At 38.1% G+C, this 25,584-nt stretch overlaps 1 protein-coding gene and 1 pseudogene across 1 annotated transcript; both read left to right on the forward strand.

Annotated features, from left to right (window-relative positions):
• The first annotated feature begins 353 nt into the window (after positions 1–353).
• On the forward strand, positions 354–15,577 carry LOC116045721. Its single transcript, XM_036007699.1, has 4 exons — positions 354–997; positions 1,595–2,870; positions 3,102–3,260; positions 15,518–15,577. Exons 2-4 carry the CDS (start codon positions 1,602–1,604, stop codon positions 15,575–15,577), a joined length of 1,488 nt encoding a protein of 495 aa, XP_035863592.1. The 5' UTR covers positions 354–997; positions 1,595–1,601.
• Positions 12,394–25,584, forward strand: LOC118496227 (annotated as a pseudogene).

A 25,584-nucleotide genomic window follows, 5' to 3' on the forward strand; every position in this document is an offset into this window, starting at 1 on the left:
GCAATTGGTCGGAGGTAACGTTAAGTGAGGTAACGTTAACAGTTACCACAACAAGCGGATCCGTGTGCAAGTCAGTCACACTGGCGAACCCTTATTGCTTCACTGTTGCAGGGTATGCGAATGGAAACATCCAAAATGCTAAAGCACATTTAACTACTTTAACGTTACCCAGATGTGCCGATCACCGGGCTCCGTATCCCCGCTGCTTTCGCAAGCAAAAGAGCATAACGGGATGAATAATCACTAAAGCAATTGCTAAAGCATATACGTACATTGGCATATTATATACAGTATAAGTGTGTATCTAAGTGTGCCCCATCCACCGTGTCATTTTTGCCAAGGCATTTGCTGGTTATGTTACAATCACTTTAGAATTTAGGCATTTTAGGTACACATAAACAAAACTAATGCAACGTAATACAATGGCTCTGCATTAAAACCTTTCCTTGATAGGTATTGTGGTCAGTTTATTTAATCTGTTTGAAAGAGGTTTTTTATTTTATTGGTGTATTTGAAGGCTGTTTATGGTGCTAGTTAACTGTACTGGGCCTGGCTCATACTAAGAGGTGTTAATATTTTGTTAACCGTATATTTATGTGTGTAGGATAAACTAAATATTTGTAACCCTTCTCAGTGTATAGTAAATAAGAATAATAGAGATTCAGTTCAGAAACTCATAAGCCTCATGAAGGATGGATTTATTTCAGAGCTATTGTATGACACTGAATTAGTTTAATCTTGGTGTACCTAATAATAAACTGACAACTGAGTCTACTGTATACCTGCACATGTCCTCACACAGTGTTTAATACATTTGTGCATTTTTACATCTACAATGTTGACCCTGCATATTCCTCACAAAATGTAAACAACTAATTTGTTTATCTAAATGCTTTTTTTCTAACTGCAGTTGTCCTGCATGCTGCTCTGTGGTCAGTCCCACCGGGAAAGGTTTACTAAGGTTCTTCCAACCACAACCCTCTCTTGTTCGCTAGAGGTAGGTATGTTCACATGCAGAGTTGTGCATTTATGTCTGTAATATACTCATTTACTAATTTGTTTATAAGGTACACGCAGATATCAGGCTTCAGTTTTTGTTGAATATGATTTAGAGAGGTGTTAATTTATTGTAATGGTCATTTTTGACTCTATAATATGTGATGTGTTGTACAGAGGCGTATGAAATATTTTAACCCCAATACAAAGAATTTAATAGACTGTAACTGAAATGTTACAAGCAGCCCAAAATTAAATGGGATGAACAAAATATTAGGAACACCTTTAGTTCTCAGCAAACTAATTACAGCCTCCAAAATGACCATTTAAAATAAAAAATAGCTCTTTCAACTAGATAAACTAAAATCAAGCATTACAACCTTTATTAAAGGCCGGGTAAGTGATATTGGGAAAAGACTGTTGGTATTTGAACTAAGCAGCAGTACAAACACATTAAGCATTGTACATTTTTATTGCATAAATTTAATAAACCAACAATATAATCGTACTATTTATAACACTTTGTTGTTCTGGATTACTTGTTTTACAGATCTATTAAAAGTAAATAAACTAATTTGCCTTTTAATTCTCATTACAGTTATCCTATGAAGTGTGGGTTCTGCGGTTTTCTGAGCTCAAGTCAAGAAGCTCTATTGAGGCACCATAGACTACGACACAGAAGAGGATCTCACTGGCCCTGTATCTACAGTGACTGTGTGTGTACCTTCAAAACACCTGGCGCGTTAAAATCTCACCTTACCAGATCACATTGCAGGACTGTAAGAAGGCAGGTGACATCATCTTTTTTCTGTGAGTTATGTGAATTTAAAGAAACTTGTACTGAGCGCACTTTTTTCACTCATCTGGGACATCATTTAAAAAATCAACACACTGTGCATTGCCCCTTCCTGCGGTGTGAGTTTAAAACTAACAATCTTAAAACATTCAGTTCACACAGAAGCAGAAAGCACAAGAATGCAAAGGACATTAGAACTTGTCTAAGAGTGCATTCTGAACAATATGAAGACCCAGATTTTGGGAATGCAGTGTGTAACCTGATGGACATTGCAGAGTTGCCACCAGAAAAGGCTGTCTTGCACATTATTTGGAATATTGATGAATCGCAGACGCCATCCCATTCATCCTCCATCTCTTCCCTTGATACAGCCAGCATTAGTTCACCAGCCTCCTCCCACAGCTCATCTTCAATTATTCGCACCTTCATGAGAAACATTTCAGAGTGGCCTTCTCCATTTGTGGTCCCCTCTTTCTCATATGATGTGGAGTTAAAGCTCCGTAAGGGCAATGACATTTATGAAAAAACTGGGCAAGGTCTAAGTGTAACGAGAGACATGAAAATGGAAATTCTAGACAAGCTGGCACAAGAAATATTTGCTCTGAAAGCCTACCCTGAGAAATATCAAATAGTATCGGTTGCCTCTGAACTTGTCAACAAACATCCGTGCCTTAAGGAGCCTGGTAGCGGCACAGGATACGATGGTTGGACAACAAGCATCAAGTACAAACTTGGAAACTACCGATCTAAACTGCGCCAGGCTGGATGTAATGAGGTCAGTGTAAACAGGAAAAGAGGGAGGGATGACGAAGTTGATGAGGGTAGGTTTTCCTTGAAAAAACCAAAGCGAGGTGAAGTCAATCATGTTCCTGATCATCCAGAAAACTACAATGATGAGACACTAGAAGACCAGAGATGTGTCCTGGTGGGTGAAATGAAAAAGAAGGGGAAAGACATGGAACTCATCAGACAGAAGATGGACCTCACATTCTCCCTTAGGAGAAAGGAGATCGTGGAGGTGGAGCCCATGGTCTTGGAAATCCAGGAGAGATGGCCTGCTCTTTTTCTGAGAGAACAGGCATGACAGATTTATAATATAAATAATAAAATATTTTTAGTTTGATTGCTTTTCAAAGCAAAGATGGCCACAGGGTCATCCATTGGCTTATTCAGAGTATAGATTAGATTGTTAAACATAATTAGATTGTGAACTCTTTATGAGTTCAATTATTTTAAGTGTATCCAAAATCACTACAAACTCGATCGTTATGTTTTTGTGACTGTTTTGGACTTCTTTTGACTTCTACAGATTTGTGAGGAGTTCTTCCGTGTCACTACTAAAGACCTGTTGGGGACCTTTAGAGCAGCCTTAGATGAGTACTGTCCTAGACTGCTCAAGCTGTACCGTGCCAGGAGGGGAGCCTGTGGTCAAGACATGGAAAATCTCTTGGATAGGCTTGATGAACAGGTAGACTTATCTATGAAATTTATTTTTGGAAGAAATTCTGCCCAGGGTATTTATTTTGTGTTTGCTGCTAGTTAAACATTAAAGGGGGGACATTTTTACATTTTTATTTTAACGTTGGTGTGGTCTGTTGGCAAGAGCAGTAATTCAGCTGATTATTAGTTACTAGGAATTTTGTTTCATCGTCGACATCGCAATGTGCACATGTGCAATAGTCACATCGCAGGATGTGCGATATTAACGCTACAACTTTTATTGCTGCTTGATAGAAAAAGAAAACTTGCACGGTTCTCATTTAACGTGATTGTTACTAGCCGACCCTTCCCCTTTAAGGCAGGTGGCCATGTGGGCAATGTGTGTATGTAGTAGTTGTTGGAAGAGACTGTTGTCTTGCCAATGTTTCTTGTGTATATACTGTATAACTTGTTTTAAAAGTGGAGTAACATGTTGCTGTTGAGGCAGAGTTGAGGCAGAGTAAGTAAGCCTATCTTAAATTGCCCACATTACATTTGCACCGTGATTGTCTGCAGTTTTAAGATATGGGCCTGTTTTGTGATCCCTCAAAGAGAAGTACAGTTGTGTTGGAAGAGACCATTGTCTTGCCAATGTTTCTTGTGAATTGTTGAGAATCTTACAAGTAACGTTTGTAGAACTGTTTGTTTAAAATAAACATGTTAATTGAAGTGTCTTTGTTTATCTTTACAAAAATAATTGGCACTAATTTCTTTTTTTTAATTCTTAGTGTATGGAGCTCAACATTTTAAGTTTGTATTAATATGAAAAATTATCTCAAGAAAGTTAGTTGGCATGACTTTTTTAGAACTCAGAACTTAGTTTTTACACACAAAAGTTAATTATCTGAACAAAAGATAATTAGTTGCCATGACTTTATTTTGAATTATTTAGTATGTAAAACTTAAGATGTTAATTTTGTGTATGTATGAAAGATACATTATTTAAACAAAACATTAGTAGTTGGCACAACATATGAAAGTTAATTATCTGAACAAAAGATAATTAGTTGCCATGACTTTATTTTGAATTATTTAGTTTGTAAAACTTAAGATTTTAAGTTTTTATATGTATGAAAGCTAAATTATTTAAACAAAACATTATTAGTTGGCAGAACTATTTTCAAAACGTAGGAGTTTGAGTTGGCCTCAAAACTCAAAAATCTAGTGCAGTAAGTTGCCTTGAAATTTTGAGTTTTTTAGCAGGGGGGGCAGGTCTGTCCGAACAACAACCCCCCCCACCCCCCCCCACCCACCCCGAGCTGACAAGTTGAACGTTGTCCAATTAGAACGGACCCACTGCTGTGACGTTTTTCGTGGCGCTGTTCGTTTAATAGTGACTCAAGAAAGCAAACATTTTGACAAACTCCATCAACACAACAGTATGTGGAGTTAAACTGGACGGGTTCAATAACCTCTGAATAGTTCTACTTGTTAAACTGGACGGGTCCAATAACCTCTGAATAGTTCTACTTGTTGTTAAACTGGACGGGCCCAATAACCTCTGAATAGTTCTACTTGTTAAACTGGACGGGTCCAATAACCTCTGAATAGTTCTACTTGTTGTTAAACTGGACGGGCCCAATAACCTCTGAATAGTTCTACTTGTTAAACTGGACGGGCCCAATAACCTCTGAATAGTTCTACTAGTTGTTAAACTGGACGGGTCCAATAACCTCTGAATAGTTCTACTTGTTGTTAAACTGGACGGGTCCAATAACCTCTGAATAGTTCTACTGGTTAAACTGGACGGGTCCAATAACCTCTGAATAGTTCTACTTGTTAAACTGGACGGGTCCAATAACCTCTGAATAGTTCTACTTGTTAAACTGGACGGGTCCAATAACCTCTGAATAGTTCTACTTGTTGTTAAACTGGACGGGCCCAATAACCTCTGAATAGTTCTACTAGTTGTTAAACTGGACGGGTCCAATAACCTCTGAATAGTTCTACTTGTTGTTAAACTGGACGGGCCCAATAACCTCTGAATAGTTCTACTAGTTGTTAAACTGGACGGGTCCAATAACCTCTGAATAGTTCTACTAGTTGTTAAACTGGACGGGTCCAATAACCTCTGAATAGTTCTACTTGTTAAACTGGACGGGTCCAATAACCTCTGAATAGTTCTACTTGTTGTTAAACTGGACGGGTCCAATAACCTCTGAATAGTTCTACTTGTTGTTAAACTGGACGGGCCCAATAACCTCTGAATAGTTCTACTTGTTAAACTGGACGGGTCCAATAACCTCTGAATAGTTCTACTTGTTAAACTGGACGGGTCCAATAACCTCTGAATAGTTCTACTTGTTGTTAAACTGGACGGGTCCAATAACCTCTGAATAGTTCTACTTGTTGTTAAACTGGACGGGTCCAATAACCTCTGAATAGTTCTACTTGTTAAACTGGACGGGTCCAATAACCTCTGAATAGTTCTACTTGTTAAACTGGACGGGTCCAATAACCTCTGAATAGTTCTACTAGTTGTTAAACTGGACGGGTCCAATAACCTCTGAATAGTTCTACTTGTTGTTAAACTGGACGGGCCCAATAACCTCTGAATAGTTCTACTAGTTGTTAAACTGGACGGGTCCAATAACCTCTGAATAGTTCTACTAGTTGTTAAACTGGACGGGTCCAATAACCTCTGAATAGTTCTACTTGTTAAACTGGACGGGTCCAATAACCTCTGAATAGTTCTACTTGTTCTTAAACTGGACGGGTCCAATAACCTCTGAATAGTTCTACTGGTTAAACTGGACGGGTCCAGTAACCTCTGAATAGTTCTACTTCTTAAACTGGACGGGTCCAATAACCTCTGAATAGTTCTACTTGTTGTTAAATTGCAATGTGAGCGGCAGCCAACGGGGGGGTGCATTATGTCGGCAGGATCATTTAAAAGGCGACTGCGACTACATTGTGCGTCTGCCCTATTTCTGATACCTTGGCGGCAGAAATTTTGCCATGGCGGGCCGCCACTACAAAATCAACATAGATGAAATGTTATGATTATATTTTCAGAAACGTTTTTTGCCTGGCTATAACTATTGGTTTGCTTTCTTATCATTACAGTAACTTAAACATTAATGCATTCATTATTTTGTTTACACAGGAACTAAGCAGAGTGACACAAGTTCTGCTGAAAGTGAGGAGAACACGGAGAACTCAGGGTCACCGTCCAAAACAAAACGTAAAAAAAAGAAAAGATCCTGTCTTTGTTTCGTAAATGTCAAAATACATTTACCATCCTGCTTTGACTAGTTATCCTAATACTGCAGTGGCAGACAAACAGAATGAGACTCATTGATTGATTTTAACTGTACAAACTTTCACACTACAATCCATCTCATAGTTGCTGAGATATTTCGGCCTGGACGAAAATGTTGGACCAACAATACCCGTACAGACACGCAGCTGGCATGGCCAAAGTTCTTTCACAAAGCAATGCAATAACAACTGGCAGCTAACTGTGTTGACTAATCAAATACATGCCAAGGCATATTCCTGGAAGATTACTTTATAACCTGTAGCTAATGTTTACCTTGTGATTGTCACGACGGAAAATAAAATGATTTCTGCAGTTATAATTTTTTATATTTTCAGAGTTGTAAGTCTGTCATTATAAACCGCCGTGCTGTGTTTTGGTTTCTGATCAACGTGCATCACAGATGTTTCTCTCAAACTGGACTTCCTAGATCAGGGGTGTCAAACTCAATGTCACTAAGGGCCACACTGGAAAATAAGAATCACATTAAGTGCCAACATGTGAAGTTTATTGGCATGCTTTTATTTAATCGAAAGTCAAATATTTTTGACTGTATTATTTCATGTCTCATATAGCTTTCTCACTTACAGTTTGGTCGACATGAAGCCCTAAAATGTCAGCAAAAAATGTCCCTAACCATCTTAGAGTTTAGCAATTCATGAAAAACAATGATTACATTTTTTACAGCAACCTGTTACACAGCCTGAATATAAAAAACTGTGGTTCTGTGGGATTTCTCAAAGTCAGCAAATCTGCCAAAGTGTCGTGTAATAATAGTTTGAAAACTGTTTCCTGACATTTTGGTTTGGCGCACAACTAGGCGGGCTAAAATGTATAACCTAAATTGATAATGCGGGCCAGATCAAAACTTGCAAGGGGCCACATTTGGCCCCCGGGCCTTGAGTTTGACACTTGTCCTAGATCATATTTCAATTCAATTCAATTTCAATTCAATTTTATTTATAGTATCAAATCATAACAAGAGTTATCTCGAGACACTTTACAGATAGAGTAGGTCTAGACCACACTCTATAATTTACAAAGCCCCAACAATTCCAATAGTTCCCCCAAGAGCAAGCATTAGCAGTGGCTATTGCGACAGTGGCGAGGAAAAACTCCCTTTTAGGAAGAAACCTCGGCAGACCCAGACTCTTGGTGGGCGGTGTCTGACGGTTGGGGTTATGGCGGTACGGGATGTAGCGTGGCACAGCAGAGCATGGGTGGACGCGGTGGACGCAGCAGGACGTAGCCGGACATTGCAGGGAATCGCAGAGCGCAGCAGGGTGTAGCAGGTCCACAGCCACAGCTGCACCCAAGACCCAGATCTTGGTGTCACCCTAATCCGAGGCGATGTTCTGGGCGAAGAAGAAATTTAAGGACTCCGGGGAGTAAACTCCCCAGAGCTAGGTGAGTAACAAGCACTTCTGGGACAGGATGTGCATAAAAGGAAACAAAAGAAAAGAGCGTGTCATAAGAAGGAACTTCCTCGGCAGTCTAGAATTATAACAGCATAACTTTCATCCTCTCACCTGGAGCAAATCCCCAACACAGCCACTAGTGTTATTTTCTAACAGGTAGCATTTATAAGGTGGTTCAAACTCTATTTCATACAGGTTCAGTCGTTTTATAGCAACAGAACAAAATATATAATTAATGACTTAATGGTAAATTCAGTTCTATTGAAACACTATATATACATATATACACAATGCCTTGACTGCTGCATTAACCAGACGGTCTTCTCCACTGGCGACATTGTGGTTTTATTGCAAAACATTATTCTACACTTGTGTTCACTCACATTGATGTTTAGGCACCAAAAACGTCTGTCTGTGACAGTCATTGTTACTGTTGTATTGCTGTATGAAGACTGCTGTTCATATTGTTGTTAGAAGTTTGATGAATATATTGTGGCAGTTGTTGAGATAATTAGAAAAGGCTGATACAATTTCAAATGTGTTCTAAATGAAGTCTGTTACTAAGGGCAATACATACAATGTTTTACATTTCTATAGTTGACCAATGCACCTTGAATTATTTTAGTTGATTAATTTTTTTTTATTATTCTTTAACAATAAGGATCATGTTTGTTCCTCCCACAAATTGTGTTGTCCAGTAAACTGGGACTATAATTTGGGAGGATTGTACAATTTGAAGAACATATCCTAATTGTACAATCCTCCCAAATTATAGTTTTAGTTCACTGGACCAGTAACTATATAGTGATGTAGACTACTGTACATGCATGTAACAACAGGGAGAGGACACCCCAATAGTTTTTGACCTTATATTTTGCTGGGGGGGAAATAACTGATGAATATACTCTGTTCCATTCATGTTTACAGTGTGCATGGAATTTATCACTTAATTATCTTTATAGTTTCTAGATTTGAGAGTCCAATTTCTTCAGTGTCTTTATTTTCTATGTCCATATATACAAGGGAGCAAGGAATATAATATGTAGAGAAGGAAACTCGTCCTCTATAAAAAAATAAAAAACACGAGAAAAAGCGTGGCAGATAATAGCGGACCGACTGAATGATAAATTCATGTAAAAAAATATACATTGATGAACTACTGCTCTTAACTGAAACCATTCACTGAGTCACTGTCATTTGCAAAAACAAACAGTTGTACACTTTGCATTAAAAGCGAGCAGTGGAAGTTAATATGACTTAGGAAATTTATATTGTAGCCCATGAGAGAGAGGGAGAAAGAGTGAAAGAGATATTTACGCATCATACTCTAACGTTGTAGAAAATTGATCTTCATGGTAAATTTCCTGAGTAACATTATCTTCTGCTTACTTTTAAGGCAAAGAGTACAACTGTTAATTTGTGCAAATGATTAGTAGCCTAATCCTTGAATGGAATGATTATGACGGTTACAGTTCAGAGCAGAGGTCAGTTAATGTATATTTTTAGGCTGCTTACGCATTCAGTCGGTCCGTGATCGTCTGCTACGCTTTCTCTCGCTGTTTCATTACAGCGGCCGTGTTTCTTTTCTTTTTATACAAATAATGTGTGTCACGTGATCATATTTCCACAAGAAGCTGCTGCTCACTCTGTATAAAGTATGTACAATGCGTATTCTCCATTTTGGCATCAGTAAATCTGTGATCGACCTCGCGGTCTTTTGAGGAAAGCCGTGGACGCGCATCTATCTGAATTACTTCAGCCTGGCTCAACCTAGTCGCTCCTCCTCAGCCTGGCTTGGCCTTCGTGAAACGCAGCAAGCCAGGATGCACAGATTAGACTAGGTCAAGCCTCGCTTTATCAGTTATCCTGGATTTATATATTCTGCTTTTGTGCAACAGGCCCCTGGGGCCTGTTGCACAAAACCAGGATAAGGGATTAAGCCGGGATATTCAGGTTATCCTGGATGAATTTAGCTTTGATTTGGTTGCACAAAAGCAGGTTGAATTAAACCCAGCCAAGTAACCATGGAGATTTATTCTTTGCAGCTAGCCTGCTCCAGAGCAGGCTAACAGCCGGGCTAAGATTAATCCTGGAGTCTGATGTATTAAGTCAGCTGCTGCTCTGATCCGAAATAAACACGTTTAACAGTTATTCTGTTGTCTTCTGAATGTGTTCTGCTTTATTTTTATTAACATGCATTACTTGTCACTATTGCTGTCACAAGTTGATTTAATTTGATTTAAATCCTACTATTGCAGTTGTTTAGATGGTAAGAAATGGTTGCAATGGCACCGGAGATGAAGTGGGACAATGCAGCGGAGGAAAAGCCCATTTCCTCCGCTGCTCTCCCCGTGAATTTTCCCCGTGCAACGTGGAGAGGCGGGGGGAGGCAGGGGGATCCTCCCACACCGTGCAGCGGACTCTAAAGGAGACTTTTAGCGTCAATAACGACGACAATGGCACCTGATCAAATGTCCGTATTTTACGAGATGGGAGTGAGAATGTGTTGGAATGCAGCAATGTTTCTTAATCTTTTAATTTTGGTGCTGTCACGCATCTTGGAGCTTGAGAGTGAGAAAAAAAACATGAATAATAGGCTATATTGTTTTACAGATATGCTTACAGTGTGTATTGAAGTCACTTCTTTTTCTAGTTTTTGTCCAGTCATGTTTGTTCTGTATGAACATTAATTGTAGAAAGATATTTAGAATAAGACACAGCTTATAGAGATTGGTGCATATGGTTGTAAAACATATTCTCTCATTATGAATAAGGTTTTGAAATTAAGCCTAGACCTTAGGGTAAATTTCCCGAGGAACATTAATTCCCTCTGCTCACTTTTAAGGCAAAGTAGGCTAAATAATAAAACATTTTATTTATATAGTGCTTTACAGGCTACTCAAAGACACTTTAGTGTAAAACCACACACATTTATCACATAAAACCAGATACAGCAATAAAACCAACACATAAAACAAGCATATTAAAGCAATTAAAACAGAGTGTACAACTTGTGTGACTAGTAGGCCCTAAGTAGATCTTTTTAAATCCTTACGCATTCAGTCGGTCCGCTATTGTCTGTTAGGCTTTTTCTCTGTCTGATAACAACAGCCGTATTTCCCTTTTTGCATATTATATGTTTCACCTCCTCGTAATTTTCCATTAGAAGCTGCTGCTCAGCGGGTGAAACATATGCCGCACGCGTCTTTTCCATTTCTGCATCACTAAATCTGTGATCGATACCGTGGTCTACTGTGTTTAAGAAAGCCGTGGACGTGCACTTATCCCAGCTATCTACACCTGGCTTGACATAGCTTCACCTTCTCATCCTGGCTCGGCAAACGTGCAACCGATTAAGCCGCGATGAGCGGACCACACTAAGTCAAGCTGCGCTTTTTCAGTTATCCTGGATTTCTTCATTCTACTTTTGTGCAACAGGCCCCTGAAAGTGCTAGAATAATTTAAATCGAATCATCAGAAATAGATGCTCTTAGGATAGAAGGGAGTTCAAACAGAACACAGCATAATAATGATTTAGTTATGGCACAAAGCTAAAACAAAGTTGTAGACGTTACTGTTTAGGATAGATATAGCCTGGCCTTTCCTCTAACTCTTTCACTGTCGTTATGTCATTTCAGTTCTTTTTAGTTTTTTTTTTTATAATTCTTTATTGTGTATTTCTTAAATGTGTTTGCCTTATATAAATGTGCTCAATAATAAATAAATTGGTTTGCAAAAAGGATAGAATTTAAAAGATGGGTGTGATATACATAAATATTTTAAAATTTAATTTTTTAAAATTGATTCCCCATAAAACAATTAATTAAAGTGGAGGTCCCAAATTGTCCGACTATGTCATATACACAGGACAACATTTTGGAGAAATGTGTATACAACAATGCATATGACATATTGATGGTTTGATAAAGCCATAAGAAATGGCACTTTAAAGCTAAAATGGTTAGTCATTTATTGTATATTGTTCAAAACCCCTCTGCAATCTTTAGTAAATGTTGTGGTATTGACTTTCTGTAAAAATGTGATTTTGATAATTAAATGAATGATAAATAAATTACCTATGAAACTCAAATTTATTCCACAAACAACTTCAGTCCTCATAATGTTCCCTTTTTAATCAACAGATTTATTAATGAAATTAAAATCTATCTTTGTTTTTGAAGCATTTAAACATTACGGGACTGTTCTAAGCAGTACTCTCTCACTCTCAGGTTTGTTTATTTTAGATTAGATTTGATCAGTATTTGTGGCGTTCTCAGCTGTATTGTAACGAACTAATGTTATACAACTGCCTGTATGAATCTTTGTATTCAATAAAGTTAAAAAAAAAAAAAAAGAGGGTGGAGACATGTTGGTCTACTACATTCTTGCTTGTCACGGAAGTGTTGCAACAGGGAAGTAGCTTCAGGGATAGCTGTTGACGATCACTCAGATAAAGACAGCACTGGTATAACTTCCAGTGCGTGGTGCAGTATTTATCTCAGCAAATGTTTTAGTAAATAGATGACTGGTCAGTTTCTGTTCAGAATAACATCACACCTCTCCAGGAGACATGACCAGCAGCTAAAATCCAGTCTGATAAGACATACAGGAACATCAAAAGGTGAGAACTTCACTGTCTGCTTACTCTTTGTATGCTTTGACATAAGCTTTTGTGTATGTAAAAACTGAACAATGACTTCCATTAAATCTCACATTGTGAATGTTACCTATGTCAGCTGCTGTGGTAGCATTTGTATAAAATATCAGCACTGCTCATGGTTATTATTTCTGTGTCAAAAGCTTCTGGCAGGAAATAGCTCAATGTATCAGTCGGTGAAGTAAAGGTAGAGGTAGAGTAAAACACAGTCTGTACATGACCACAGAGATTTAAGTGTAGTATCTCAGTGGTTCTCAACCGGTGGGGCCCGCCCCCCTGGGGGGGCGCGGACACTCTCCTGGGGGGGCGCGAGTAGGCTACAGGATGGGAGAAAAAAAATAAATAAATCACGTAATGTAATGTAACTACACGTCGCTCGGTCGTGGCTGGGTAGCGTTGCATTTCCTCCCCGACTCATTTCCTGGTTATCCTTCTCCATAGACAACATGAACTCAAGGAGATAATTAACTTCTCCTGCTCCAGATCTCCCACCGTGGTCAGAAAGAACAGAGGAGACACTTTGTTTCTCTCACTATGACTCTAAAGCTAAACGCCGTCACTCTCTCACTTCTCTCTCTACCACACACACACACACACACACATGCCGGCTCACGCACACACCAGTGCACAACTATAAACATCAGGCCACTTACGTAGGCTACGGAGAAAGCTCTGTGTGGAGCCTCCGCACAACTGTAAAACAAGTCATCCTCCTGGCGACTTTTTTTGTCAAAAGTGACTAGCGATAAATCTAGCGACTTTTACTGGTGTTATTGGAGACTTTTGTGGTGTTTGGAGATTCGAAAACACGTATCACTCTGCAGTTATGTGCTCAACGAGCAGCGGGTGCTGCACAGGCGGTGTTGCCAACTTAGCGACTTTGTCGCTAGATTTAGCGACTTTTCAGACCCCCTTTGCAACTTTTTTTCAAAAGCGACTAGCGACAAATCTGGCGACTTTCTGTAGAAAAGTCGCCAGTATTGTCCAGCGAGCACGCAAGGTATTTCTCTCCTGTAGCCGCCTTCTGTTCTGTGACAGAGGAGCAGCGGAGCAGCCTCTCCCCTCTCTCCTCATGTGTAGCAGCTCTGCGCACAGTGTGCAGGTAGTTAGAAGGGGAGGGGGGACAGGGTGTGCGGGTGCTGGTGTAGGTAGGAGAGACAGCGGGACGTGACGGGAGAAAGACTCCGCTGAGCTGGCCTGGACCTGGGCAAGCCAGCCTTCTTTGAGAATTCTTTATCGATCTTTTTCCCTCCCTTTGTAGAATAACATTTTTTTACTTCAAAGATAGGCTACCTAAGTAATAATTATAAGGTAAAATAAATTCATGTATTGAATTTGTGATTATTTGGCTAAAGAGTTCTATTTCTTTTTATCTACCTTGCTGACAAAACCACTAAGCTTTATACAAACGATTGCGTAATGACGTCAAAAATATGCAAATGAGCGTATGACGTCATCAAACGACTTCTAGCGACTTTTGGAGCTGGTGCTAGCGACTTTCATTGGAAAAGAGTTGGCAACACTGCTCACAGGCGGTCAGTCTCTTAGTAGCCTCGCGCAGCAGTCCCAGCCTGCAGAGAGGAGACACACACCACTCCGCGTCCAGGCTGCACACACGCACACATCGTTACATCATAGCCTCAACTTATTGAAAACACAATTAATCCACATCCAAATTATTTCAAAACCAAACAAAAATAGAGAGATTTCTAGTGAGGACCAACAAGGCAACCGACGCACCACCAGCTGCAAAAAGCTTTGAAGGTACATTGAAGCATACCTGGCTCAGGTCTCACATTAACATCGCCTACCTGCAAGCTTCTGTCAAAAATGCAGATGATATGCCTACTGTTAGGCCTAGTAATAATAACAGTAATAAAGCATGAATTCATATCAGAGGTCTGGTGCCAATTCCCAATTATAGCAATAGCCTAGTAATGATAATAGGCCTACTACTACTCATGATAATAATAATAATAATAATAATAATAATAATAATAATAATAATAATAATAATAATAATAATAATGCCTGCAAGCTCACATTAGAAGTCTGGTGCTACTGCCAATTATAACAATAGCCTAGTAATGATAATAGGCCTATCTACCGCTACTGATGACAATAATAACAATAATAATAATAATAATAATAATAATAATAATAATAATAATAATAATGATAATGTGGGCCTAAAAATAATAGCCTAGCCTAGGGCTATCTATCTATCTATCTATCTATCTATCTATCTATCTATCTATGCAAGGTGGTGTAGTGGGGGTGGCGCCGGGAAGGGGGGGCCCAACTGCAATGAACCAGCTTTGGGGGGGCCCAGCTTGCAAAAGGTTGAGAACCCAGGTAGTATCTGACCCCCCCCCCCCCACTATATATCTATCAGAATGGGTGGTGGCTGACATGCACAGACGGCAGGGAAAAGAAAAGCATGCAATTAACCATTTAAATACTAAATTTTAAATCTTTTTTAAAATTCTGTTGACACATTGATGAGACAAATTACCTAAAATTTTAAGTAATCCCCTTGCTTACACTTTTATAATACACTTTCTTGTTTTGTTTCTTTTCTTTTTAAGATTTCATCAGGATTTGTGGCAGTCATGTTCTCAGTTGTATTGTAATAAACTCATGTTATAAAGATGCCTGTTTAAATCTTTGTATTCAATAAAGTACAAGAAAAAAAAGAGGGTGCATGTTGGTCTATTACATTCTCGCTTGTCACGAAAGTTGTGCGACAGGGATGGGCTGAACTTTCAGGGATAGGTGTGTTGGCGATCACTAAAGTAAAGACAGCACAGGACTCTTAGTGCATAGTGCAGTGTTCATCTCAGCAAAAGTTTCAGTAAATAAATGACAGTTAAATTTCTGTTCAAAATAACATCACACCCCTCATCTTCCAGGAGAGAAGACCAGCAGCTAAAATCCAGTCTGATGAGGCGTACAGGAACATCAAAAGGTGAGAAATTCACTGGCTGCTCATTCCCTGTGTGGTTTGAAGTAAGCTTTTGTGTATGTAAAAACTGAACAATGACTTCCATTAAATCTCACATTGTGAATTTTAACTGTCAGCTGCTGTGGTAAGCATTTGTATTATTATGTGGTATCATCTTGGTTATTATTTCTGTGTCAAAAGCTTTTGGCAGGAAATGGCTCAATGTATCAGTCGGTGAAGTAAAGGTAGAGGTAGAGTAAAACACACAGTATTCTGACACTATTCAGATGTAGAATATGACTGGACATTACCACAGAAATGTAAGCGTAGTATCCAAACCACACACTATCTATCAGAATGGGTGGTGGCTGACAAGCACGGACTGCAGGAAAAAGAAAAGCTAGCAAATAATTAAATGATGTATCTGGTTCTGAGACTAAATGTACCAATACTATTAAAATACCACTGTACAGAATGTTATTTACATAGAAGCTGTATACACCAGTAAAGCAATCTAACATATGTTCAATGATTAGGAGAAATAGAAATAAATTAAAGAAAAGCATGCAAAGAAGTTGGCCTTTTTCATTAGGAGATTCTACCAGGCTTACTTACAGATATTTTATATTTATTAGATACTTTAAGAGTTTAACAAACACACGCAATGGTGTACATGAGAGTGAATTTCAAATAATTTGACTACAAATTGTGAAAGTCTTTGCCATTCAAACCATCAACCTTCCTTTTACAGTCCCCTTAATTACCAAGTATTTACCTGGTAATTATATGGTAATAATATTACATTATTAAGTAACTACCACTGGTAATAGGTAGGTAATTATAGAGAAACTACAATGGGTAGTCATAATAGAAAGTATTCATAAGTACTGGATATGTTCTTGTAGATGTGTTCACAATTTACTCAGTACGTAGGCGGAAACTGGACCGTAAAAGGAAGTCCTGTTTGTTCAAGGTTGTTACCAAGATATTACCATACCAATTGTAATAAATTATTCATTAAATAAATTGAAACTGGACTGTAAAAGGATGACTGTTTGTTCCCAGGATATAACAGGATATTACCATCAAACTTTTAATAGATTACCAGTAGCCCTTAACATTACACTTATGTTAGTTTTTGTGTAATAAACATGATTATGTGCTAACTTCTCAGAATGTATGCTAGCTACAGTAGATATCAAACAAAAGCCACAGACAATATTGCATTAAGTTGCTGTCAGCTGTAAACTCACCACTTAAAAATATCAACAATTATAATACCTTTTATTTACAAAGCACTTATTTTTCATTACAATCAAGTAAAAAGACAATAAGCAAACAATTAACGAAGATGAACAGTAAATGCAATAAAAAAGCAAGTAGGAATGAACAACAAAGTTAGGGCATCTCAGGTGGCTAGGGTGTGTAGCATCCCCGGCTAGCAATGGCAAACTCTCAAACTGAAGGTCTATGAAGATTTTATTTACAATAGACTACTTACACTTACACACAGTAACAGTTATCATATTCACAAACACACACAGAGCTGAGTGAGAAACAAAAAAGCTCTCATAATGCTGCACATTCTCAAAGATAAACATCAGCCATAAATATTTATTATACAATGAAAGCAAATTAGACAATAAGGCTTGTAGTGTTCCCATGCAGTGCATCTAAGCTCTGATTAAACAACAAGTTAAACCGCAGCCAATGAAGACCGAGTCGCAGTACGGTTGCCCATTTACTGTTACACTTCCTCATTAACATGGTGGTGAAAACAAAATAGACATTACAAAAAATATTCAGTCTGTTCTAACATAATTTACTTTCTTGCACAGTAGTTCGCTGTTACCATTACTACTTACGTTGCTGTCAGCTTGTATACAGTTGTAAGTAAACACATTTTTGAAATAACTTATTAAACATACTTTTTAACAAAATTGTTGCTCATATATGATCTTTAACATGTTCACTGTCAATTAGATAAACTTATGGCATTTCCACTATGAGGTTTTCTGGTGAAAATAGAAAAAGGTAGTTTTGCATTCATCAGCACATATTCATGTTTATTACACAGAAACTATGAGAAGCGTAATGTAAAGTACTACCGAATAATCTATTACAAGTTATATGGTAATATCCTGGTAATTACCTGGGAACAAACAAGACTTCCTTTTACAGTCCAGTTTTAACTTAATTAATGGGTAAATATTCATGTTTTTCATAGTTATGTTGTGGAACCTATATGGTACAAGTTAGTGTTGACTGAACAAAAAAAGTGAGTAATCTATTATAATTTGTATGTTAATATCCTGGAAACAACCTTGAAACAAACAAGTCATCCTTTTACAGTCCAGTTTCCGCCTACGTACTGAGTAAATTGTGAATACATCTACAAGAACATACCCAGCAGTTATGAAGATTTTCTTTCATGGCTTACCAAGAGATAAACTGTCCACCCAGTGGGTGTTACCAGGTAAGTGCTGATGTAATGTTTTATATTTTCTAAGGTAAATCAAATAAAGCTCATATAGCCATGAACAATAACTTTTTAAAACTTAGTAATTATTTGGAAAGTACTTTCTAAATTCATAGAAAGCACACACTAAAACTTGGGCTGTTACAAAATAAACCCTGGATAACTTAATTGGTACATTTTATTGCTGGGTAATTGAGGGGTTATTTCTTAGGATTAGTTTTCGAAGAACAATTTTATCTGAGTTCATACCATCCTAAACCGGTCAGAACCACATGGTACTTTGGTGAATTGATGAGTATTACTTGAGATTTTACCTCGTACTTTAACTGTGGTTTATCTATAATTACTTACTTATTACCAGTGATGGTTACCTAATAATGTAATAGTATTACCATGTAATTACCAGATGAATACTAAATTAAGTGGACTGTAAAATGAAGGGTTACCAAAAAATGGCATATTTTTATTTAACCTTTATTTATCCAGTTAAGTCGATTGAGAACATATTCTAATTTGCAGCGCAGACCTGTCACATTCACACAGTTCCACATTCATACCTGGAAGCTGCCAAGTACAACCACAGTCTGATCTGCTGGCCACAGAGTTTTTTTTGGGGGGGTATAAGGGCCCTTGCTCAAGGGCACCTCAGAATAAAACACCCTGAAATGCAGTTTAATTTGAAAAAAGTTATTATAAAGTAAAATACAAAATAAAATACATACGTTGTTATAAAGTTATATAACTTATAAAGCACGATCTTCAGGTACCAGTAGAATTATGAATTACATATTATTATGCATGCATCATTATGTTGGGAGATCATTTTTACCTGTGAGAACACATCTTTACTTACTATGTACTTACTGTCCTTTCATTATTTTAATCTTTTACTTAACTGTTTAATTTTTAGTGGATCCAACATGACCACAACAAAGCCACCATCTCAGCCCATTGAAAAATGGACCGAGAAAGACGTCCACTTGTGGCTGATGACAGAGGTCAAAGTTCATGAGACTTGTGCAGACAAATTCTATGAAGAGGAAGTGTCCGGAGACATTTTAGTTGAGCTTGAAAAGAAAGATATATTGGGATTGGGAATAAAGCATGGTCCTGCTGTAAAAATCATATCTTATCTAGAAAGGCTTAAGGAAGGATCACAGCATGTGTCGCAGTTCCCACCATATGTGGAAAATTGGACAAAGGAGCAAGTGACCCAGTGGTTACTGGAGCATGTCAACATATATAGCAAATATGCAGAACGGCTTCATGAAGAAGATGTGTCTGGAGATTGCCTTGTTTGCTTCAACAACCAGGATTTTCTGGACTTGGAAGTCAAAGGCGGTCCTGCTGTGAAGATCCTGAAAAAACTTGGTCAGTTGAAAACAATTCAGAACCGACACTGAAACCCATCCCTCACACCAGCACAGATCAAACAGAAGCTGCAAAACCCACTCAACCTGAACTGAGTCTGGCTCAGGCCGTAGCAACTAAACAACCAGAATCACAAAACAAAATTGAATCAAAAACAGACGAACTGGTGGAAAAAGACTTTGAAAAGTTTCAGGTCCAATTCAAGAAAGCTTCAGAGAAGGAGGAAATTCATCAGCCAAAGCCAAAGGACTTGGGGGCCAGGAGAAAAGAAACCACCAGGGTAAAGTTTATATTATCTTTTCTATTAACTTTATACTTATTAAAGTAAAAATAAAGGGACTTATCAGCACAATGTACTTAAATCTACTTAACATCTGTTCAAGGTGGAGATTTAAACTCTAATATGATGCTGGATAGCTTAATGAATAATAATGCATCATATTTTAATTGTAGAATCTGTATCAACAACTTTGTCAGGTAAATGTACTACTACAATGTTATGAAGTAGAAGTACAAAGTACATCAGTAGTATACAGTTAAGGTGTATATTAAGTGTTTTGAGGGCCTTCTATTATTATTATTATTATTATTATTATTATTATTATTAATAATCATTATTATCGTTATTTTGGGGCACAATGGTTCTGGAGAAAGCTGCAAGCAGAAATACCACAGACCAAGCAGTCAGCCCATTCCAAACAGGCGCATTTTAAACTGGCACTAGTTTGAAATAACATCACAAGACAAAAACTAAGTTTTTGTGCATTTTTAAAACACATAAAGGTATAAACCCTCAGGATTTTAACAGATGTAGACAGCAATTACTGTGTATACGTTACACTAAACAATTTACATCTGTTTCCTCCTGCAGACCACAGTTCTACCAGACATACCCAAGATCACTGTGGAGATCCAGAAAACCCTTGACAACCTTTTAAAAGACGACCTAAAAAGATTTCATTTCCATGAATACACTAAATCCACAAATACGTCGATTCCGAAAGGTAAACTGGAAGGCAAGGACACCATGGACACCGCTAAATTAATGACTGAACACTATGGAGAGAAGGAGGCTTTACGAGTCACAATAGACATTCTACGAAATATTGATCAGCGTGAACTTGCTCTTCAGCTGGAGAACAGGATGGGTAAGACAACGTAAAAATATATTCAAATAGTCTAGTTGCATCAGCATGGCCTAAACATAATTTTTTTGCAGTTAATATTTTTCTAATAATCTGCATTATTTTGTTAAGTGTTCTGTAGTAATTTTGCTGATATATACTGACTCACATTTTATTAAATGCTGGAAATTACTATCAACGAATCCCAAAACCAGTAAATGAATTGATCCTAGAAACAAGAATTACCTAATTAATCAAAGCCTATATCTTCTACCTGTATTTATTACCATGGACGCTAGTTTATTTTGACTCAATCCCACACACACCCTTCTCCTGCCCAAATACTCACAAAAGCATCAAATGTGGATTCTCTACCACTGAAAATAGTCCCCAGCAAATGCACAATTTTATCCTGTTTTTTTTATTTTTTTTATAAAAACTACAGCGATCAGCTGTTTTAAGATATTACTAAACCTAAAAAAAAACTATTATATATTTGTACGGGTGTTTTTTTCTTCAGTAGGAACCAGTAGGGTTGAAATTGAGAGACATATACAGGGTGGGAAAGTCAGAAGCAATGACATATTGGTTTTCCTTTTCATAGGGTTTGCTGACAATACCAACATTTAGGACAACAAATGCCTTAACATAAAATGTGTTTTATGTTTTCTTTTACTCAATAATGCATTTATTTTACTGTTCATACAGGTCAACTGGAGCAGTGGTGTCTCTCAAAAGAAGTGATAAAGAAAGAAGCAAACCAGGGAGACAAACTAAAGAATTTGTTAACTTGTGGTGGGAACTCACTGGACCACTATGGCAGATTTGTTGTTGTTGTGAACAAGAGCAGTCCAGAACAAGTGCAGTATCTCCAGTTTTTGAGTAAGCTGAAACTGTTCTGTGTGCTAGACTTTGACCCCAGCTCTGTTGCTCCAGGTGGACTGTGTCATTCCTACAGAGAGTCAAGGGTGGCCAATCTGCATACCCCATCACAATATCAAGGACAGACTGACTCAGTGATTCAGAGCCTTAACCTCTACAAACAGACCAGTTGGGTCTTCTGCAATGGCAGAAATGACCTTGACAGTGACTCAGACAAGGAATTAGACTATACCAACTGGCTGAAGAAATCTTGCAAAGGTGTAGAGAACTTGGTTTCATTTGTTTGCAACCCTGAGGTGCTTCCCGCTGGAAGATGCCTCATCCTATTCCTCCTACTTTCACCTGTGGACACTGAGAAAGACCCAATCTTTGAGATCTACAAGGCCTTTATAAAAGAGACTGAAGAGGAAAGCATCATCACTATTTGTGGACTTCAGAGCATGTATGAAAAATGGAAGGAGATGATACAAGAAATGTCTGGCTCCGACATCGACCCACGATCTATATATGAGCTGACCCTCAGCGAGGTCAATGGAACAGTAATGGCACTGGGACCATTCAATCAGTCATCTGGAAGGTTGCTCCCCTCTTCTGACTCCAGTTTTGTTGTTCTAAAGCAGAAGGACGAAGACTTATTAACAGCTCTAGATATTCTTTGTCTGAATCAGTGTGAAAACATTTATGATGAAAACAGTCCAGAGTTTCATGACTTCAGAATCAAAGTTGAGGAAGAATTCTACAGAGGAGGCAAAGTCAAATGGTGGAACTTCTACTTCTGTGACAAAGACAAAGACAAGCCATTTGTCAAGCGGGACAAGTATGAAAATGTGAAGAAGATGATTACGTTTCACTTGAGAGATTCAAAAGACATGTGCGTTCTGTTCAATCTGTTTCACCATCCAGGCTGTGGTGGTAGCACCTTAGCAATGCATTTGATGTGGGATCTTCGTCAAGAGTCCAGATGTGCCGTTTTGAAAGACAATACACATCCAAAAGCAGACGTTGCCATCCAAGTCATTAAACTGATGAATCTTGAAAGCGAGAGACCTTCTCCAGTTTTGCTGTTAGTTGATGACTCAAAGGAAACAGAGAATCCTTATGAACTTGTAACCAGCATCCGTCAAGCTGTAGAGGATTACTGTAGCATAAATGTGGATGATGAAAAAAATTGCAAAGTCATAATCCTCAACTGTGTTCGTTCCAATAGCCCAAAGGAGCAATACAAACGACACAATCCAAGTCAATTCATTACTGCTTCCTTGACTAAAGAAGAACAAAATAATTTTGAGAAAAAACTCAAAGAGCTCAAAGAAATTCATGAAAAACCTGAAAACTTTTACAGCTTCATGATTATGAAGAGCAATTTTGACAAGAAGTACATTGATGATCTTGCCCGTAACACATTGGAGAACTTTGATTTCAGCTCAAAGGAGGCCCGACTGTTTGCTTTTCTGGCGTTACTGAACACCTATGTGGCAGAATCTGAAATCTCTCTCTCACTCTGTGAAGATTTTTTAGGGATGAAAGTAATTCACTGGAAAGAGGATAGTGTAATGGACAGGATGAAGCAATATTCAAACACTCTCATCATAGACAAAGTTGAAGAATGGGGAGGATACAAAGGAATCCGAATCCTTCATCACTCCATAGCATCTGCATGCCTGGAAGAGTTGGAGAGAAGCTGCTTTTTAAAAGTAAGTAATATCACTATGGAGATTCTTCACTGTGATCTGTTCTTCAATGTTGGAGTTGCCAAACACAGAGACTCAATCAACAAATGTTGATTAAAAGGCAGAGAAAGAAAGATGGAGTAGAGAAAGAACAATTTTCTCCTCTCATAGATAAAATCCACAACCAGGAAGGGAAACAAACTGTCCAAAAAATCTTTGTGAAAGCATCATCCAGGTTTGTGACAAGTGCATCTATTCCTCAGGCACTGGCGAGATATTTGTACATCAAAGAAAGTGACTTTCCAGAAGCTGGAAAATGGGCCGAAACTGCCAAGAACATTAAAGAAAACAAATGCACATTGGACACAATTGGGCAGGTTCACAAAAGCAATTTAACATCCAACAACAACAGAGAAAAACAGGCGACATCACACAATCCAGAAGACTTAAACACAAACATTAAAATAGCGGATAATGCTATCAGAGCGTTTAAAAGGGCTCAAGAGCTGGCAAATACAGAGGATGAACCTGAGGAGGAAGTTTCTGATGATGCATCAGATGACTATCAAGGACAGTCATTAGTCTATGGCTATGTGGGTGTGCTGGAAATAGCTTTTCTGGTATTTGAGATATTGAGCAGATTGCCATTCTTTGAGGGAAATGATCCGATGAGGAAGAAGTACTTCCAGAGTTTCCTTCAACAAAAAATCCCAATCACCAGTGTGCATAAAGAAGAGAATGAGATCAACAACAGATACGTGGAGATCATCAAAGGGCATGAACCGTTTCTCCTCAGTTTGAAAACTGAAGTAAAAGAAACATTTGACCTTGTTAACCGTTACTTCACGTATACAAAAGGGAACAATGAACAATATGATTTAAAGAATCGTTGGATCGTCTGTGGTCTTTTTAAAAAGTATGTAGCTCTTTTTTGCAGTGCACCAGAAGACATGAAAAAAGAACGACAACACAATCCTAATCTCAATTTGGAAATCGACATTCATGAAAAAAGATTGTTTCTTGAAGGTAAACAAGCAGATACATTTGCAGGGATTCTTCAGCATTTGGACAAACCTGCCGAAGAGATCGAGAGGATCACAGAATGCTATGCATTCTTACAACAACAACAATTCATCAACAAAAAACAAAAGACGAAGGAAACAATCAATTACATTTTGTCAAACATAGTTCTTTACCTTTTGAAACCAAAATCTAAACATGTCAAGAGTTACAGCCAACTCTCTGATCTACTTTTGAAAACACTGCAAGATGTAGGACTTGGGTATCCCTTCCCAGACCCGTACTACCTGGCTCTGCTGTTACTCTGGCCAAGTCCAACTGAGAAAAACTCTGATATTGGGACCTATGTGACTGCAATTCGAAACTCATCCCGCAAACATCTGGCAAAACATTGTGGAAAGAAGGGCACAATTGCCCACTTCTACTTAGGAAAAGGAGAAGGACTTGATAGGTTTGTTTCTAAACGTAAATTGGATTGGACCTTTAAAATTCCTCGTGATATCTTGGCACAACTGTGGTGGAACGGCGACATATTTAAGGAACAGCAAATCACTAGCCGCCTTCATAGAGTCAGTGGAATCACTGAGGAAGGACAGGTGTTCGCCAATTATGGCACACTGAAAATCCCTGTTCGTCCTGCTCTTATTGGTGGAATACGACATGGTTTCAGTAGAGAAAAGGTTTCTTTCTACCTTGGTTTTGCGATTAATGGACTCCTGGCATATGACATCCAGTATGAAAACTAGGGTAGTTGATCGGATACAAAAGTGCAACACAAGCACAGAGACATGAACTGTACAGTGTGAAAATAGGTGTGGTATCCAGTGACTCACTGTGATGGAATTTCAAACACACCTCATAAAAACATGATCAAACGAAAAGTAAGACAGACTGCAAGGTCAAATTCCAATGCTGTAGGTCTAGCTGCATATGTATGTTTTATATTATTTTTATGCCATTTAATGTTTTATAAACATTTGTCATCCACTTTAAGGAGTTTTTGTTTTTTGATTTTGTTGTCGGATGTGGCAAACTTGCCAAACTTTCTCCTATTCATTTATCTGCAAGTGCAAATATAATATAGTGGTTAAGTGTATGTACACAAGCACTGACTCATGAACTGTACAAAGTGAAAAAACAGGTGTGGCAGGCAGAGTGATGGAAAAACACACCTCATAAAAACAAATGACATGTAAGACAGACTGCAGGGTCAAAGTCCAATGTTGTAGGTCTAACTGTATATTTTTGTTTTTATATTCTTTTTATGCCATTTCATCTTTTGTAAACATTTGTCATCCACTTTAAGGAGTTTTTGTTTTTTGAATTTGTTGTCGGATGTGGCAAACTTGCCAAACGTTCTCCTATTCATTTATCTGTAAGTGCAAATATATTAGTTGAGTGTATAAACAAGCACTGACGCATGAACTGTACAAAGTGAAAAAATAGGTGTGGCAGCCAATGTGATGGAAAAACGCACCTCATAAAAACA

This window comes from Sander lucioperca, chromosome 11 (genome assembly GCF_008315115.2).
Source record: "Sander lucioperca isolate FBNREF2018 chromosome 11, SLUC_FBN_1.2, whole genome shotgun sequence".
NCBI lineage: Eukaryota > Metazoa > Chordata > Actinopteri > Perciformes > Percidae > Sander > Sander lucioperca.

Coding starts and splice junctions, on each gene's coding strand:
- LOC116045721 (XM_036007699.1), top strand. CDS start 1,602: ATGAAGTGTGGGTTCTGCGGTTTTCTGAGCTCAAGTCAAGAAGCTCTA. Junction 2,871..3,101: donor CTCTTTTTCTGAGAGAACAG/GCATGACAGATT, acceptor TGACTTCTACAG/ATTTGTGAGGAGTTCTTCCG. Junction 3,261..15,517: donor TGGATAGGCTTGATGAACAG/GTAGACTTATCT, acceptor CTCATCTTCCAG/GAGAGAAGACCAGCAGCTAA.